This window comes from Anopheles cruzii, chromosome 2 (genome assembly GCF_943734635.1).
Source record: "Anopheles cruzii chromosome 2, idAnoCruzAS_RS32_06, whole genome shotgun sequence".
In the NCBI taxonomy this organism is placed as follows: Eukaryota; Metazoa; Arthropoda; class Insecta; order Diptera; family Culicidae; genus Anopheles; species Anopheles cruzii.
Genome location: NC_069144.1, coordinates 28,075,050 through 28,093,766, shown reverse-complemented (window position 1 = coordinate 28,093,766; position 18,717 = coordinate 28,075,050). Strand labels below are relative to the sequence as shown.

Sequence of the window (18,717 nt, the reverse complement as noted above, 5' to 3'; positions counted from 1 at the left end):
GTTCCGCCGTAGCCGAAGAAGAGGCCGAAGCCGGCCGAAACGGAAGCGAACGTAAAACGACGAAAACTAAAAACACATTAAACCGGGACCTTAAATTTGGGAAAATCGTTCACATGTGTGCGACGAAGAGTAGCAATAAGAAGGCAAAGCGAAAGAATGAAAGAGAGAGAACGGGAGAGAGAGCGCGGGGCATGAGGAGTCGGACCCGGGCCGAGCTCCGGGACAAAAAAAGCTCAAACCTATCAACGATAATTTATAATACTCAAATTATGTTATTTGTTTAAAAAATTATTCCAAAACTCCGCCGAATCCGATAGACATTAATCCGAGCCCCTTCCGGGTCCGGCCCGGCCAGGGGCACTGCACGTGGGAGGGGGGTAGGGGCCCACAGATGTCAACGCACAGACGGCGGCCGTCTGCGGGGCCCTCTCCGACTATAGGTTGGTGGTGGTGCACCTGTCGCCGTCGTCATCGCATCGGCCTGGCCGTCGTTCGGCCTGTCAGCTTGCGCCCCTGCCGCTGCCGCTGCCGGCGTTTTTATGTCCTTTCCCATGTCCATTCCCACCACTTTCAAAGCCTTCCCGGGGTGCGCTCGGTCGGTCAGCTTGTTATCTTGTGTTTTATTTTTTCACCCAATTGGACCCGCCGATCATGCTGCGGCGGAAGACCCTACGCAAGGACCAAGGACCCTTGGCTCGGCGGGTGCTCGGCTACTCGTTTATTACATTTTGACTACATTTTTGGTGGCCGCGTGGCCAGGATTCCCGCAGCCGCACACAGCGCCGCACACAACAAATTGCGCCAGCTGATAGGGGAGTCGATCGTTGCCATTCCATTCGGCCGTCCTTTTTTTATTTCATGTTGGCCGGTTGGCAGGTAAGCGTTTGTGTAAGCCCTGGTAAGCCCCGGCGCCCGCGCCGTACTCTGCGGCCGATGGGCCGATTGAAACATTAGCATATTGATCATAAATTTATTTGAGACGGCCGATTGACGACTCCGGGACTCGGGTCTGGTTGTTTCGGTTTTTTTTCTGGCGCTTGTTATTGGCCGCTTGTGGTTAGCAATTTTAATGAACGCTGTTTCAATTAGAGATGAAGAAAAATTGAGATTAATAAGCCATCCCTGGCCCGGGCGCGTTCGTCGCTTGCTAGTCGTTGTTGTCGCTGCTTTTAATTGAATCGGGCAGCCTCCTTTCGATGCGTGCGCCAATTTCAGATATTGACTAATTTAGACGGTCACTGACCGGTGGCCGTGTTTGATGATCTTCTGATCGATCGACCGTAAATTTTTAAATGTGTCGTTTTTTTAATTTATTTTAAAATTGCTTTGCAATTTGCGGTCTCCCTATTGGGTGTGATCCTCAACTTACCCACGGACTTGTTGATCACTTTTAAGCGACAGCAAGGCGATTCAAGGTTCAGGCACTGGGGAGGCAGCTCTACGCTGCGTCTGGAATCAGGTTCTAGTGAAGTCTTCATTCGGCTTTGCGATGCGATGTGACGCCAGATAATTAGTGTACGGGCGAAAAGGGCCGTACCATAAATCTTGGCTCACCAGCTGGCAAAATTATGTATCGCGTACCGTGGCGTGGCGTGGCGTCCATCGCTGACGATCGATCGAAGGCTTGACAAAGCAAGACTTCCGGCGACACACGCACCCGAGTCGGGCCGCTAATTTTCGGGTTTGAACGGGAAATTTGCTTGACTTCCCCGGATTCCCGGTCCGGGACCCGGTTTGGCATCTGTTGCGTGCTGAGGCCGGAGGCGCTTGAATCTGTAAATCAATCACTTCCACCGGAGTGCCCGATCTGCTTCGGTGGTGGTGATCGTAAATTATGAATTAAATTGGCTCGCAGACCCCGAGTTTGGTGCTTCCCTTCCCGGTGGATCAATGATGGTTAATTTATTTAAATGAGAACCGTCACGATTTGCTTCACAGGAGCGTGTGTGTTTGGCGCCAAGAAATGCCGTGCGCGCTGACCTACTGCTGATGGCCGTGGTAATTGGTGTGTTCGTCCTCTTGTCGCTTCAGCTGCCTTTCGAGCGAGCAGCCAGGCGCTGCATTTACATTCTGCTACATTATTTTGGCCCCATGCCCAAAGACACCGGAGCAATTTTATGCGAATTTATGCTAAAACAAACAATCGCCAAATTCACACCCCACTAATGATGGGCGCGCGGATGGACCGAACCCGTGCGAACGTGTAATTTCTCGCCAAACCCCAGCCCCCCCCAAAAGGCATCCGAAGGCATCACTGTGTGTGTGTGTATCGAAAGCGCAAATCTTTTTCCGATCGCGTGTCCCTATCCCGGGCCGGCCGACGATTATTACGATGGCCCGGGTCCATCAGTGCACCGCGCGCGCGTGGAATGCGCAAAAGGAGCGAGGGACCTCCACCGAACCCTCCTTACCTTTGTCCCCTCGAAATCAATTTCGAATGTCCTTTCCAAATGGGGGGACATCGCGCGTCTCAAAGAGACGCAAGGACCGAAAATTTCCACAAAAAAGCCGAGCGAAAAATGTGGAAAATAATCGCCGCGCAGCGACAGGGAGGCGGGAGCGACGCAAACGGGCAAAAACGCTACCAGACAGCGGAGCATGCATATTCATAACCTATAATAACTATATCAGCATTACTGCCAATAACAATAACCCAAACAAGAGAGTCAGACGACGAGGACGACGAGGACGCCCTCCGGACGAGGACCACGGGGCGGAGAGCGTAACGCCGAGGCAAAGCAAACAACCGACCGGTGGTGGTGGTATTATCATCCCACCCATCATCGCCGGCCAGGCATCGCATCCTGGTTGCCGTCCAATTCTCACCTCGACCCAATTCCGGCGCCCGCCGGCGAGCCGGCCGTTTCACGAATTATGATTCGCGGTGGTCAGAATCGCGACGCCAGCCAGCCAGCCAGCCAGCCAGCCAGAGCCAAAGCGGGGCAGGCGCAGTTAATCATCCCTGCAGTGCAGTGTGGAGTCCTGCGCCCCGAACCGGAAGGGGCGTCGTCCCTTCGGCCGTCCGCGCTGCGCGCTGACAGAGGGCGTCGAGGCGCGTTAATCACATGCCCCTTTTTTTCTTTGCACGGGTCGCGGGAGGGGGCCCCCCCCCGGGACGGGTACGGGAAGGGGTGGGCCCCACGGGAGGGGTTCTGAGGGCCACCACCACTCGGCCGGGGTTCGGACCCGGCTGAGGTTGTGGAGTCATTTTTTCGTGTTTTCTCCTCTGCACGACGACGAGAAGAGGTTCGAGAAGATTGAGACCCTCGGGGCAGATGGTGATAATGACTGGACTGGCTCCAGCGTGCAGCGTCCCCCCCCTCATCCCGCGGCATCCCGCCCGCCCGGATCGGCTCCCGGGATATTCTCAATCCTGGTCGGGCCATCGGGCCGAAGATGGATCGATTAGGATGGACGCACCGGACAGACAGACCGAGAGAGAGAGAGAGAGAGAGAGAGAGAGGGGGGGGAGGCCCTGTATGGTTCCTCAGGAAGATTGCTTCAAATTGATTTCGGCTGGCGGCAGACTCTGCCTGCCATCGGATGGCCTGGCTGCTCCTGGAGGTCCCAGACCCGGCTTGTTTACTTTCCTAATGACCCGGGTGAGATTTAGACGCGGGATGGATGAAACCTCCCGACATCGGCTGCCCTCATAACCGGCGGGGGGTCCGCTGGGAACAAAAGGAAGTGTTTAAGTGATGTTTACCTTCCCAAAGACCTTGCCAAACAGATCGGCTTTAACAGATCGGGCGCGACAATCACTCGAAGCCGGGCTCATCAGCCGGACTCAATTCATTCATTTGCTCAGTCAACGGTTCATCTCTCCGGTTCAGGCGGTCTCCGACCTCGCCCCGTAACCTTTCTCCGGATTGGCCGCCCTTCTCCACCATCCAGCCGGAAGTCGCCGGCCAAGTCGTGACGACGCCGACGACGCGCCTGAGAGCGTAGCCGTTGGGCTGGCGCCTTACTGATCGCGATTGAGTGATTTCTCATTTTCCTCGCTCGCTTCGCGCGGGGATCGGCCGGACTCTAGGACCTACCCGCCCCTTCGCTCGGCCATTTAGCCTAAGCCGTGGCGAGTGGAATAATTCAAATTGTTTTATTTAAATACATCATTATCATCGCGTCCCGAGGCAGGCGAGGCAAGGGAACGGCCATCATCGTCGTCGTCATCACCACCAGCACCACCAGCATGACGGCTGGGGGTCGTAAAGCTGGCCCTGCGCCCTTTCGCGCGATATAGACGTTCGGAGCGTTTACCGCGATCGCCTTCGTCGCTTGGGACGGGACGGGATCCTGCAAGGAAGGAAGCGCACGACGACGCGAGTGTGCCTGCAACGATGATCGTGGCGCTAAACCTGCCACCCTGCCACACTCCACGCCGGGGCCGGCGACGGTCAGCGATCTTCACCGGGGGTCTCTCCCAGGGAACCAGCAAATACCTGCGCGGTATCCGATCGCCGAGGTGGCTCCGCGATGACGGGCTTCTGCAGCTCCCTGCCACCCTGCCCGTCCCCACCGGTGTATGCCCCAAGGGCCTCTTGGGGCCTCTAATTTGGTGGAGGTTCGTCGAAGCCTGCCCGGCTCATTTGCGAGACGGACACGACCAGACCAGCCCCGGCCGGGAATATGGACCAGAAGTTTGTAATTTGCTCGGTGGTCGTAAACGACCACCACCAATGTTGCCCGCGGGGCGGGGGGGAAGCTACGGCGGCCAGCTCCACCCGGCCGGGTTGCGGGTCGGGTTGCGGGTTAAGCAAACATTACAAATTATGAAGTATTCATGTCACGATTTTCTTTCGCCAATTCTTCGCCTCTTTTTGGTCGTTTCGGGCGTTCGATCGTGCTTTAACCTCTTTTTAATCGTTTAGCGAACGGGCTGGGCCCAGGGGGAGGGTTAGGGCTGTTGAGGAGGTGGCCGTTGGGCGGTCCTGCATCTGCCTGCAGACCGTGACCTTGCCTGCGTTTGGTTGATTGACGAAAGTTTGATTCGGAAAAGGGTTCTTCCGAAGGAGGATCCCGAGTTGGGCAACAGTTTTTTAACATTTACTTTTGATGGCTCTGGAATGTAACATCGTCTTCGTTTGTCTCATGTTTCTCGTCTATTTATACGATCAGTCGTTTTTGCTTAATTTTCCCATTATAATCCGAGGCATAATTTTCGTCATCAGAATTTTCCATCAAACTCTACTGTTCCATCCAGGGTGTTCCATCACAATCCAACTATTAAAATGTTGAATAACTCCACTATGTATCAGTCAATTTTAACAATTGAACAAGATTTATTTGAGGTAAAGAATGCAGTTTATTAACATTTCACTCAAAATACAAAATCGATCAAATGATCGCCTCCATTAGACACACAATAAGCGACCCTGTTTCGGGCATTTTTCATTGTATTTGACAACATTTCGGTAATAGACAACGTAATATTTAGCAGCCATTTCTGTGATGTTAGCTTTCAGTTTTTCAATCGTCTTCGGATGGATGGCATAAGCATTTCCGTCTTACTCTTCAAATAGCCACACAAACACGCACAGTTTTCACAGTTTTCACAGTTGAACGATTATTTTCAATGTAGAGCTACAATTTCAGCCCATTTGACCATAAATTGATCTATAAGTAAAATGGCATAGACTGAAGTTTCAAAATCTGGCTAATTTGTTATAATCGATCAATAAATAGCGGAGTTATTCAACATTTAAATAGTTGGATCGTGATGGAACACCCGGTATATAAATGATCGTCTATTACAGCTAGAGATAAAGTAAGTTCTAAAGTAAGTAAGCTAATTAAAGTTCTTTCAAAAGGTTTTCAAAAAGTTGGCCGTTAGCTAAAAACCTTTCGATTTGTTAGTATTTATGGCTGAAAGTATTTTGAAAATGTTCCGAAAAAGAATCTACAGAGAAGCCTTCCGATGATAACACAGCACATTGGCGTGCGAAAAAAGCATCTTAAATTATGGATTAAAAATGCAGCTTCATTACTTTTTGACCCATATACCTAATTAACAAGACCGACGACAGCGGGTCGGTTTGTATGCGGCTGTGGAGCTCGTAAATTTATGTTGTTGCTTCGGAGAGCCTAAAAAATCGAATTTCGGTGTTCTTCCGAGTCTTTTTTCGGACCCCTAATCGGCCTCCCATCCGTCGTAATCAGTCGCTTCATGCGCATCACAGAAGCCGCAGGTCGGCTACCGTGCAGTAGTTCCGTGCCTCCTTCCTGGCCACCTCCCCCCCCGGTGCGACTTATCAACCGAAAGGCGCACGGAATTTGCGTTCGGGATGAGGATCCGCGGATCAGCGCGGGTTGACAAACCGCGGCATCGTCGGATTGATGTCGCCCCGATGATCGGTGGTTTGTCACTCCGGACCGGGCCGGACCGGGTATTTTTTTGTGTGGGCTGATTTGGCCTTCGGGGTGGCCACTATCAGCCGCGACCGCGACTTGTCAAGCGCTCCGAGCTCCCAACCGATGACCTCGACACGCCAGATTACAGCGGCCACGGGCTGGAGTGCAAAATAGACAGCCTGTCTCTGGTCGGTGGTCTCGGCAGCAGTTTGCACGATCGATGATTGCGCTCCAATTAGAGTGTGTCCGATGGCCCCGGCTCCGGATCGTCCGATGACTGTCAAACGTGTGTCGCGATGGCCGCTGTTGACGGCCCGGTGCGTGTGCGCGATCAAGCTGTCACCGAGTCCGCGGCTGTCAGATCGCGGTCGTGGCAGGCGTTTTTTTCTCTCTCGCCTTTTTTACTGCCCGAGGCGAGCGCACTTGCGTGACAATCGTGTCCACGCTATCATCATCTCATTAACAGTGATTTACGTCGCCGTCGTCGGCCCGGTGCATCGGCCTGCGTCTTACGGGCCCGGGAAGGACAACATCTCCCGGTTGCTTCCGTTGCTCCGTTTATTTTTTTTTCGGGGGACCATTACTAGGAAATGCACTTTAATGTTCTCCGTTTTATTATCGCTGTGCGCGACCTTCCTGGAAGTGGTGCGCTGGGCCGGTGATAAAAGCATAAGACTCTGTTCGGGGCAATGCTCAACAGCTGAACATCGTGGTGCGCTTGTAACCCATCCATCAATATCAGGCGTCGTTTGGGTGGGCCCAGAGCCCGTGACTCTACCTCACAATTTAGCTGGGCACAAGGGCGCAGTTGGGTTTATCACGCGAGATAGAGATTAGGTGGCCACGGGCACGGCCTCCGGAGCCACCGGTTCCGGTTTGTCACCGCCGCCGACTGGACGCCGGAACTCGAGCGCTCGTGTCGGCGTGCCGCGGCGTGTTGATGGGTCACCGATTGGTGTTAATCTCGTTATAAATGGGTGTAGATTAGTGTTTTGTTTTTTTTTTTTTCAACCACCGGCCGGTTGATTGCGCTAGTTGTGCGAACGCACACGAATGACAGGAGGCCAACATGAATGTCCGAGGTTTGTATCGAGACCAACGTTTGGCGATCAGAACCTCACGCAAAACGGCCGTCGGGCCATAATGACGATGTTAAATATTTAAAAAAGCCTCCGCCAAAAAGTTGTCCAGGCGCCGACAGAAGGCCGTTCTGATGGCGGCTTCCGGTGCCGTACGATTCCTTACGTGCCGCTGGTAGGGATGCATTTTTATGCAGAACGCAACGCCGGGGCTGCCGGGTGCTCAATTATGAATGGTCGCCCATTTGTTGGCGTTGGCGTAAAGTGCGAATAATAATGCGAAACTGCTGGCTGGCGTGGAAATATTAATAAGACAGCCGGCGTAATTGCGGCCTAATTGAAAGCGCCGGTCCCCGAGTCGGGTCCGGCGGTGTGCGCAGTGCAAGTGTGTGGGGTGGGGGGCAAGTGTCATGTTTTTTGCCGCTTGCCGTGCTTAATGCGTCGTTGGCCAACCGGTCAGCCGGTGGAGATTCCGGCTCGGTTGAGGTGAGAATGGTTTTTTCTAATTCCCTGACAAAGTGGACAACAAAATGGAGCATTTGTTGATCATTAGTATTGCTTACAGGAACGAGGCATCACTAGAAGATATTTATACCAGATCTAAAAGTATGAAATCGAATTAGTTTTCCAAGAAATCACATGTTTAAAAAAATTGAAATAAAAAGCTCTATTTTATTCAAACTATCTGCCATCGGTAGATATACACTTTTCCCATATCTCTGGTAATTTGTGGATGCCACGGCGAAAGAATTGTTTGTCTTTTGAAGCAAACCAATTAGTCATCCAATATGTGGGCAAAATGCTCCAAAACTAACTTCCAGTCAATACAAATCAGATTGAATAAAATTCTCACAATGATCCTTAATTTATAGTGGAGAACACCAACGAATCTTGTCCTAAAACTTGCTGGCGCGCATAGACTATCGTTCGTAATTAACAAACTAAAAGAAGCCCCAATCAAAAGATGCAATAATTCCATCCATCCGACAATTCGAGAGCTAATTATTTGAAGCTTTTGGTGCGGAATAGTTGTAAGTTGTAGTTAAGTAGTTAAGTAAGAAAAAAATGACTCAATAGCACGTGGCATAACATATAATTTAAACAGATTTAAATCAAAACATTTTCATTTCATCATTTTAAGTCCTTGGACTTATCAAATAGCTGCAATCCCAATGTGGAATATCTCTGTACTCTCATGTAATCAAGCAATTTTGTCTAATAAAGAACCAACTTTAAACATAAAAAAAAAAATAGTCATCCAATCTTCGACTTCCTCGTAGGAATCGAAGAGTTGCTCAGCCAATACGTGTCCCATGAATGAAAATGAATGATAATCGGAAGGAACCAATCGATCTGATCGGTATTAACCCGATCACCCGATCCCACCCGATGGAACTTGTGGTACACCACACCTGTCTGGTCTCACCAGACACACAGAATTGTATTTTTGTCGAATCGATCTGGTTTTGTAGTCGAACTTGATGGGTTTTCTTCGGACTGACCCATGATTTTTTCGTTGTAAGATTCTCGAAATGAATACACTTTTCATCCTCAATCAAGATCTGATAGAGAAATGGCTTCCTCTTGTACCTGGTGAGCAAAATTTCACATATGGTTTTTCTGTTTTGCTGCTGTCTTTCTTTCAGTTCATGTGGCACCCAATCTTTCCAATCTTCTAGATCTTTCCCAGGGCCTTAAAACGTTGGGATATGACGTGTTGGGACACAATTAGTTTAGGTGTCAGTTTCGTCCACAAGTTCTCGTAGTTCAGCGTCCCCGAACAGTTTTTGGAGGCCTTCTGAAGCAGTTTTAACCTTTCAAAGCCTAACCTTTTCAAAGATAAGTCGCAAATTATTTTATTTGTCGACATGAATTCATTTGCCTTATGTCAAAACAAGCCAGTGTTGCCAAACTAGCATAATAAAGAAAACCAGATTGACAGGCTAGAGCCATCTGTTTACACAATCAGACGGTTTTATACTTTTGGACCTGATATTTAGCAGTGATCAGCAGCGGTGATTGATTGAAAGCCGTCTAATCAGAACACGCATATCGGAGGCGTAAATTAAATTTTCTACGTCCGTGGTCCCGGATCCGGCCAGGGTCCCCTCCCGCGCCGTTTCCTCCCGCGCAGTGATTTATTGCTCAAGCCACCGGGGCCGCCGTCGTTCTGGGCCCAGAAGTTATCGCCCCAGCGATAGAAGGAGGGCTCCAATGGAAAACCGCCGTTGCTTAGAAAGCGCCCTCGAACGGTAACATTTCATTTTAATGTGCCCTCCCTGAGTCCCAGTCGTGTTGTAGTCGCAACGCAACCGCGCACAACATGCGCACCGTTTAGCCGCGAAAGCCGCCTAAAAGCAGGACCGCTGGGGAGCGGGAGGGTTGTTTGGCAAATTTAATTAAGACCCAAAACTAGACCCACCGGAACAACCGGCGTGGATGGGAACGGCCATCCACTTTCCCAGCCCAGGTGTGGTGGATAGAAAGCCCCTACCTTTTCGGGTGTTGGCTCGCGGTCCGTCTGACCAACCGGGTCTGGCGTTCCAACTGACCGGGGCCGACCAACCGGGTCTAGGTCTAGTAAATCCTAGTCTTTTATTCACTCTTCTTCTTTCGGCAACTTTTCGGTTGTGTGTCGAAGGAACCGGAAGCAACCCGGTGCATCCGTGATCTGTCTGTCTGTCTGTCTGTATGTGTGTTGCTCATTAAACAAACAACAGAACGCGATTATACTCGACAGCTCGGCGAGTGGCGTACGCGGGACACAATAATTTACGACCCACCCGACGTAATACCTCACATTCGTATGCCTCGGCCAGGGCCCCAAAAAGATTATCACGAACTAGGCGGCTGGCAGCAGTTTCCACACCTATAAAAACCACTCAGCGGGACAGAGCGCAACCCCGAGACTGGGACGAAAAATCGTGGCCCACAGCACCACTCCGCCCCGTGTGGTTGTCTCTTTCTGCGGCGATTGGGTAGCCATTTTTATCGCCATACGGCCGCCCGCCCGCCCGTCGTAATTAAAATATTCACTTTGAAATTTTTCGACAACACCCGCCCGGTCTTCCGGTTCCGGCCCGATGGCTCCGAAAGACGGCGGTCGAAGGTCCGAGACACGCTTCGCGAGTCCGAGAGTTTTCCCGAAGGCACCGAAAGATTAGTTACCAAAAAAACCAGGCGGCCCCCGGGGAAATGATCTATCGTACTCCGGCCGCGGCACTCGCCAGCGCCACCGAGATCTTGTCCGGTGGATAACACCACCCCGAAGGTGTTGGGAACGGTGTGTGGCGAGTGTGTAAGACTAGCAAAGCGTAAGTCCCGCGTAACCGTTGACCAACGGATTGACCCCCCCGACGGCAGTTTTATGAGCCTCGGAAGCCCGGGGAAAATGGAGCCCGTTCCCCGTTTCCTTTTTCGTGGGGTGTGGTGCAAGTAATGCAAAATAAATTCAATAGACACCTGACCGGTACAGGGGGCCGCCTGACCGGTTCCGGGTGCGTGATTTAATGGCCGCTCTCCGAGCGGGCGCGCACTTATCATAACTCAAGCGCCATTGGCTGACCGGTGGTTGAAATAAAAACCACCCCAAAAAGTGTGCTGAGGGGTGCACCCGAGTGGTGTAAATTACCGAAGTGATGAGCCATCATCGTCAGGCAACGAACCCCCGGCACTAATGGCGCCGTCCGGACGGACGGGCCAAATTCCTTCCGACTCCTCGCGAGTTCAGTCATTGCGATCCCGATTTTGTGTTGATCAGAATTATGAAGCTTAAGGCCTGGACCGGCCTTAAGCCCGTTCCAACGATTTGACTACTACTTTAGTCTGTGCAATCTCATCGCACAGACAAATCGTAACGTGTGGACAGCGAAATTGCACCGACTTTTGTCGTTGTTGGCCATCACCACAGTTTTAGAAAATTAAAGCAGGCGAGCATTAAAGTCGTACGACTTCCATACATGTGTGCGTGTGCTGATGGTGGTTTGACATGTTGACATGTTGATGCGCGAGTTCTTTACGGAATTTATCGAAATTTTACCGTTGCTTCGCTTTAAAAGCCATTTCCTCGACCACTGAGACCGATAAGAGAGCACAACGTATCGGGTTTGCGACGCAAATCGTAATGAAATCGTACCGTGTGGACACTCCACAGATTGCTACAATCCGATAATCTGCGCAGACTGCAGTAGCAGTAAAATCCTAACGTATGGACCGGGCTTTAAGCTACGATTTATCACTACGATTTGTCTGCGCAGACAAATCGTTCAGACAAATCGCAGCGCCTGGACAGCGAAATTGCAACGATTTTGGTCGTTGTCGATCATCGACGCAGATCTAGAAGATCTGAGCAAAAGAGTATTAATATCGGCCCAATTTCCATACATATGTGCGTGTGCTGATGGTGGATAGACATGTGTGCGTGTGTTGATGGCGGTTTGACATGTTGATGTTATGAAATCGTTATGAAATCGTAGCGTGTGGACGCTCCACAGATTGCAACGAAAAATCGCACAGACAAATCGTAGCGCTAAATCGTAGCGATAAACCGTTACGTCTGGACTGGCCTTTAAAATTTGGGTTTTGTGGTCTCCAGGCGATTCTAACCGAATTCTTTGTTCTTCTTTCGCCCGGTTTTCCACGCAGGCAAATGTTTCCGCAGATGAAGTTCCGGGTGTCGGGTCTGGACGCGAAAGCCAAGTACATCCTGCTGCTGGACATTGTGGCGGCCGACGACTACCGGTACAAGTTTCACAATAGGTACGTTTCTTCACACCGGACCGGACCTGGTCTACGCTCGGCCCCGACTAACCGCGGTGCGTCCCGTTTCTACACTTCCAGCCGGTGGATGGTGGCGGGCAAGGCGGACCCGGAAATGCCCAAGCGCATGTACATCCACCCGGACTCACCGTCGACGGGCGAACAGTGGATGCAGAAGGTGGTCTCGTTTCACAAGCTGAAGCTCACCAACAACATTAGTGATAAGCACGGATTTGTAAGTAGAGCCTCCTTCTCCCCAAATCTGGTCTGGTTGAATATATTCAGAAGCTGCCAAATGCACATTGACGCGTGTTAATGGGCATCATTTGCCGTCCCCCTGACGTAAATGTGCCTGCGGCCAGGCAAGTAATTCTTCTGCGCCCGGTCAACGAGCGGTGGCATTAATTTGATGAGGTCACTCGGCTCGTCGACTCGTGGATGTCGAGCCTGCGTCTAACAACTTTCTTTTACAAGCAAACAGAAGCCCGACAGAAGAGTCGGGTCGGGACGTGTCGTCGTCGTCGCACTTGTCGCGCCGTTTGAAGTGATGCCGCGCCAGTAATCAGCTGAGCCGCTGCGCGCATCAGGCTAATGGATCTGCGCATCTTAACTGCCGCGAGGAAGGAGATTGTTGCGGGACCATCTTTTTCCCGCTTTTTGCGCTCCGTTGACTCATTAGAAACCTCGTGGCGATGGACGGACCCCATTGTGGAGTCTTGCCGTTACCGCCGTGTTAGCTTAATAGGCCGGGTGTGTAATCGACGCACGCAAAACACAGTGTGGCAACTGATGGCGGGCACCGAGGGGCAAGTTCTAGGACACTCTCTCTCTCTCTCTCGGACAATTGATAAACCCGCGCCGAGGGTGCTTGCTGATGGTAAACAATTGTTGACCGCCGTCGTCTTTGGGACGACAATTTTTTGTGGCCTCCCTCTCCCTCTCTGTTTGTCCCTCTCTTCCCAAGATTGAGCGCATCAGCTACTGTACGAGATTAGAGGATCGCCGTCCGGATCGCCTCAGAATGCTACGCTTAATTGTGTTTACCATCAATAAATAGTACGCCATAAATCGTTGACGACCCGCCAGGAGCATCAGCGCGAACCTTGGCGGTGGCGGCGAGATGAAACGGGTTTGACACTGGTCCACGCACGTGGCGACCCGCCGGGTTCAAGAACTGTATGCCGCATCCCTCGGCCGCATTTGATGTGCTTTAATTTGTACCGATAATCGGCGCACTGGGATTTTCGCCAACAAAGAAGTGAATTAATAGTGTTTACTTTACGATGGTCAACTTTTTGGCCACTTTGTTGTCGGGGGCCCCCGTAGCGCGGGCTCCGGGAGTAAACAAGCGTTCCAGGACACTATGAAGTTCAAGTGTTGGGCAGAAAGTGCCGATTCTTGACTGTATGGACACCGTGTGGAGTCATAAACTTGTTAGCTCTCAGCAAAAACATGACCTCCAAGGTCAAGGTTTATATTGTACAGGATGTTCCAACACGAGCCATACTATTTAAATTCGATCAGTCAGTCGATTTTGGTCAATGAACAAGATTTATGAGGAGTATAGAATGCCGTTTATTAAAAATTCACTTCGAATACAATATCGATCAAATGATAGCCTCCATGAAACACACAAAAAGCAACCCTGTTTTGGGCATTTTGTTTTCATAGTATTTGAAAACATTTCGGTAATAGACAACGTAATAGCAGCAATTTCCGCTGTTATGTTAGCTTTCAGTTCTTCAATGGTCTTCGGTTGGCTGGCATAAACCTCTTCAAATAGCCCCACAAAAAGATGTCAGAGGAATTTCAGCAACAATAAGCAAGCACAGTTTTCACAGTTAAACGATTATTTTTAATGTAGAACGCTACAATTTTAGCCAGCTGTTTGACTGTAAATTGATCCATAACTAAGACAGCATAGATCGACGTTTCAGAAGTTGACTGATTTGTCAAAATCGGCTGAAAAGTGGCGAAGTTATTCAACATTTCAATAGTATGGGTCATGATGGAACACCCTGTATATAGAAAGGTTGTTCAATAAGTTTTGGGCTTTGATAACAAAAACACAGTGTTATGGTTTGAAATACGCTTTGGGCAAGGATACTATTGATTATAGTCTCCCTGAGCATTAATACACATGTTCCAACGAGATTCCAATTTATGAATTTATGGAATGAAGGGATGGACCCAGAAATAAGAATCTAGAAGGCCTGCAAAATACGCTTCCACAGCTGTTATGACCTCATCATTGGATGAAAAACGCTTTCTACACATGAATTTGTTTAGGTCTGGAAACATATGGAAGTCGCTAGGAGACAAATCTGGTGAAAACGGTGGAGGTTCCAACAATTTGAACTTTACTTTATGGATTTTTACGATTGTTAAAATACTCTTGTGACAGGGTGCATGGTCCTGAAGAAAAAGGATTCTTTCTTCTGCAAACCGGGTCTTTTTTCACGAACTTTCTGCTTCTGCTTCATTTTATGCTGATCTAAAAATTTCCAATAACAATCGGCATTTATTGTTTTAACAGCTTGCAAGTAATCCACAAACAAAAAACTGATGCTAGCATCTTTTTTGCCGGTTTTTGGACTAAACACGTACTGGTTTCAGCATAACCTGATTCTAAAGCCTTAAGCCTTAACCATAAGCCTTAGCCTAACCTAAAAAATTGGGTTAGCAGCAACGCCCTCTGTTATTGAAGTTTACAACTTATTGTACAGTCTGGTATTAACCCGCAAAACGATGCTATCACTCGGCCAAACTTCAACATTTTTGGGATCATGAAGCCCGACCCGCCAAAACTCTCAAGACATTCGAGTGGACACGAATCGGCAAAGTAGAATCGGAGTTCCAAAAAGCTCGTCCAGCGCGAAACGCAAAAGACGTGCCGGACATAATGGACGATGATCAAGACGTGTGCCGCTTCGCCCAGCTTCCCCAGCCGGTGGCCGGTTTCGGTAATGTTGAGGCCGACCACACCGCGCAGTAGTTTCACGTTGATGGATGGATTAATTTGGGATGAGCGCGCTGGGAAGAAGAAGAAGATAGGCCTCGCCTCGTCTGAAAGGAGTTCGCAAGTGTGTGGACCCCCGGGCAACCTTCGCAGTCCCACCTCAGTGGCTACCGTGGCTTTTCCCGTCCCATCCCGATCCGATTGAATTGTCTCTCCGACCGTGCTGCCCTGGTGGCTGCTAATGCGATTCCTTTATGCTTCTACATCCCGCCCGTGGCCAGAACCTTTTACTTGCGGTGCGGTGCGGTGGAGTTTATTGTTTTCAATTGATTGTGGGCTTTTTAACTATTTTTATTTTCTAACAATTGCATTGTTCCGCGCGTGTAAGTGGGCTCCGCGAGTTTGTCGCATCTCTCTGCTGGATCGGATCGGAACGACACGACTCATTGCACGTGAAAAGCGAACGCTCGACGTGGGTGCCCAATTACCAAACCACCAGCGGCAGGAGCAGCGCGTCAGGAGCAGGACAGCTGACGGGCGGTCGACCCTTCGAGCTGAAAGGGTATCTGTTTCAGGGTTGCCCCCGGGGACCACGTTATCTCCCGTTTGGGTGCCCCGTCTCCGCCTCGGCTTGGTGATAATCGCTTGTTCGAAAATTATTTCGACATGCCATTAATCCAATACCTCAGATCCCTGATAGGGAATCTAAATGTGGGACCACGGGACCATGAGTGGACTCCAGGTTCGGTCGGTCCAACCGAAAACGAAAACCGTAAAAAACAACAGGAGGAAACAGAAGCACACACCGGCACATCTGTAGCGCGCGGTTTGGCCCTTGGTCCCCTGGCCCTCGACGACACCGATCCGATCGGGACCGAAGGACCAAAGCAAGAAGGAAGGCCGGCTCGGCAAAGCCTCCGGAGCGAGCCTATTTCAACGGTTGACTGATTCGTTGACTGACAGGATACGGGATCGGACTCGGGACTCGCTGTGGCCCCGGCTACCGCGCCACGGGCTCCGGTTCCCGGCGTCGGGACTCGTACGATCCTAGCCAAAAAGGATCCTTTTCAGGGGCGAGCGAGAGGGGCAAAACCAACACCACCAGGACGGAGGCCGAAAGCGGCAGCTTTGTACTACCCCGTTCCTTGAACGGCGGCGGCGGCGGCTCCCGGCGGATTGGCGGTGCTCTGGTTTGCTCTCCATCCTTCCGACTCCGAAACGGGGGCCACTGGGCCGCAGGATTCGCACCGAACTCGACGGGGCCAAAAAGGGCCTCAGCGCGCACACACACACACAATGAGAGATGTTTTAGAAAATTAGGAATATTATTTGGACATTGATCCCATTGTTGGCGGGCACTCGACTCTGCCAAAGCCGAGTCCACCGAGAACGGGGGATTTTCCTAGAGTTTGCCGCCGCTCTCGAACCGTTTCGGAACAATTGGCAGACGGCCCGGTAATTGAGTCCACGAAGAGGATCCTGCGTCCTTACATCTTTCTTTTTGCGCCGTTCGAAATTGGCTTTGCGTTGCGGAACGCTTTCTCGACCGGGGTAGCGGGTCGGTCGCTAAACGGTCGGTTGGTTTTGCAAGGAGACTACCAAGGCGACCCGGTGCGCTTGCGTCTTCCGATGGTTAATCGTGCCGATCTAAGGCCCGTAAAACCACAGACTGGAAAGGAAAGGGCGAGCAAAAAGAGAGCAGTGGCCGTGGTTCGTGGTTTTGGTCGGGAAACTATTACATCGGCTAGAGAGCGCCTTGATTGGGCGTACCATTTGGGTTGGGCGAGCGCTTCCTTTGTAGTTCATGGCACGTCGACGTTGATTCGGTGCGATGAAGTGGGCACGGGATTAGGGCGAGATGCTTCCCGAGTTATCTGCTTCCTGTCGGGAGATGAAGCGGCAGCTGCGGCCACCGAGAGATTAAGACCTTGTAAGCGATCCTTGCGGCTTAGGATTGTAGGTGCCAGTCTGCCAGAAGTCTTCTTCGTCAAGTCCGCCAAATGAGATGCAGCGCTACGTACCGATGCGAGTCCTTTAAATGTCCCACCCGATGAAGTCACCGGCGTACGACGATCTCAATTTTTACCGACTGCCGTTGCCTTTTGTATTTCTTATTCAAACGTAATATTTGACGCCCTCCCCCCGGGCCAGAAGGTGTAAAGTGTCACACACTCCAGGCCAGATTTCGTTGTGACCTCTCCCTCTCTGTCTCGGTAAGTACATTAGGGCTGTGCAAACAGATAAACAGGACGCCGTGGGCGGTGGGTGAATCCCGACCTCGACGGCGGCATCCATATTTGCCGTAACATTATTCCCAGCGTGTGCATTCCCAGCTTCTCGGCTTCCCATCGTCCGGACCGCGGAGTAATGGGTGCACTTCAATATTGACTTGTCACCTTCCTCGAACTCAAACACGTGGGCGCCGAGCTCCGCGGTCGCCGACGAAAGACCAAGACCGTCCGGATTCCGGGGGAAAGTAAATTTGATTTAACGATTTTTTTCTTCCCGTTCCTGTCACTGTTTGGTGACTTCACGTTCACGGGACCCTCTAACGGGCCGCTCGGGAGCTACTGCACTTGATCGCACAGTGTTTGATGTTTATTCTCCCGGCCCGGCGCTTCGAAACAATCGAACACAGGGCCCGGGCGGGGGGAGCTGGAGCGTAACGGCAGTTCGGAACCAAAAGCCCGGGTCCTGAAACCCGGACTGGCGGATCCTTGCGGGTTACTGGCTTATTAGCTGGCACTCTAGAAGCGTACGATGGTTTGCTTGATAGCGCGTAAAATTAGCCACGGGTGTAGTGGCGAAAGGGACGCCTCAAAAAGGACACCCATCATGTGCGTGTGGTTTGTTGGAACTAGGTTACCCTTTCAAGTGCCGGGAGATACACCTCTCTTCGGAGAAATCAAACAAACGACAGTGTGTTGGTCGGTTCCGAACTCGGAACCGAGCGCGGTTACACGGACACACGTGTGTCCGGGGTGTGCGGGGGCAGCGGTCCACAAGGACACACAGTTTTTGGCTCCACTGAAGCGTATAGTTAGCACACCGTAGCCACCGTCCTTTTTATCTGGCGTAGATCCCCTGAATGACAGAAATAGATCCCGGGACCGGGAGGTCCCGGAGGAGGAGGCCAATTTCGGGCCACATACCACTTGAGTGTCCTTCGGTGTGCGGCGAACAAGAAGACAGTCCGGTGAGAATACTTGTCGTCGCCGGCGTCGTCGTCATCGAGACTTAGATCTCGCCTCGCTTCACCGGCGTTTTCGGATCAAAGCAGAGCAGTGTGTGTAAAGGACTCCCAACCGGCGCAACCCTTTGATGGCCCCGGGCCGGAGTGGGACCGGGCCGGTGGGGTCAACCGTCGTCGTCGTCGTCACCGTCGTTTGATGAGTCCGCCGTCCGCCGTCGTCTTGTGCCGGACCGCTCATTAGCCATTCGGCGCTGGTAGCCGTCCATATTTATAATAGGTTCAAATTTCTTCATCGCTTATTCCGGACACTCGCCAAACCTCGCTCGCGGGGTCCGGCAATCATAACGTCTGCGGCGGGGGGGGGGGGGGGGGGGGGG

General features: G+C 51.3%; 1 protein-coding gene across 1 annotated transcript in view; it reads left to right on the top strand.

Annotated features, from left to right (window-relative positions):
- Window positions 1-18,717, top strand: part of LOC128277545 (optomotor-blind protein) — a 114,939-nt gene that overhangs the window by 18,136 nt on the left and 78,086 nt on the right. The window contains exons 2-3 of the mRNA XM_053016019.1: window positions 12,075-12,188; window positions 12,270-12,423. Of these exons, the coding sequence (XP_052871979.1) occupies window positions 12,075-12,188; window positions 12,270-12,423 (268 nt within the window). The remainder of the gene's footprint in view (window positions 1-12,074; window positions 12,189-12,269; window positions 12,424-18,717) is intronic.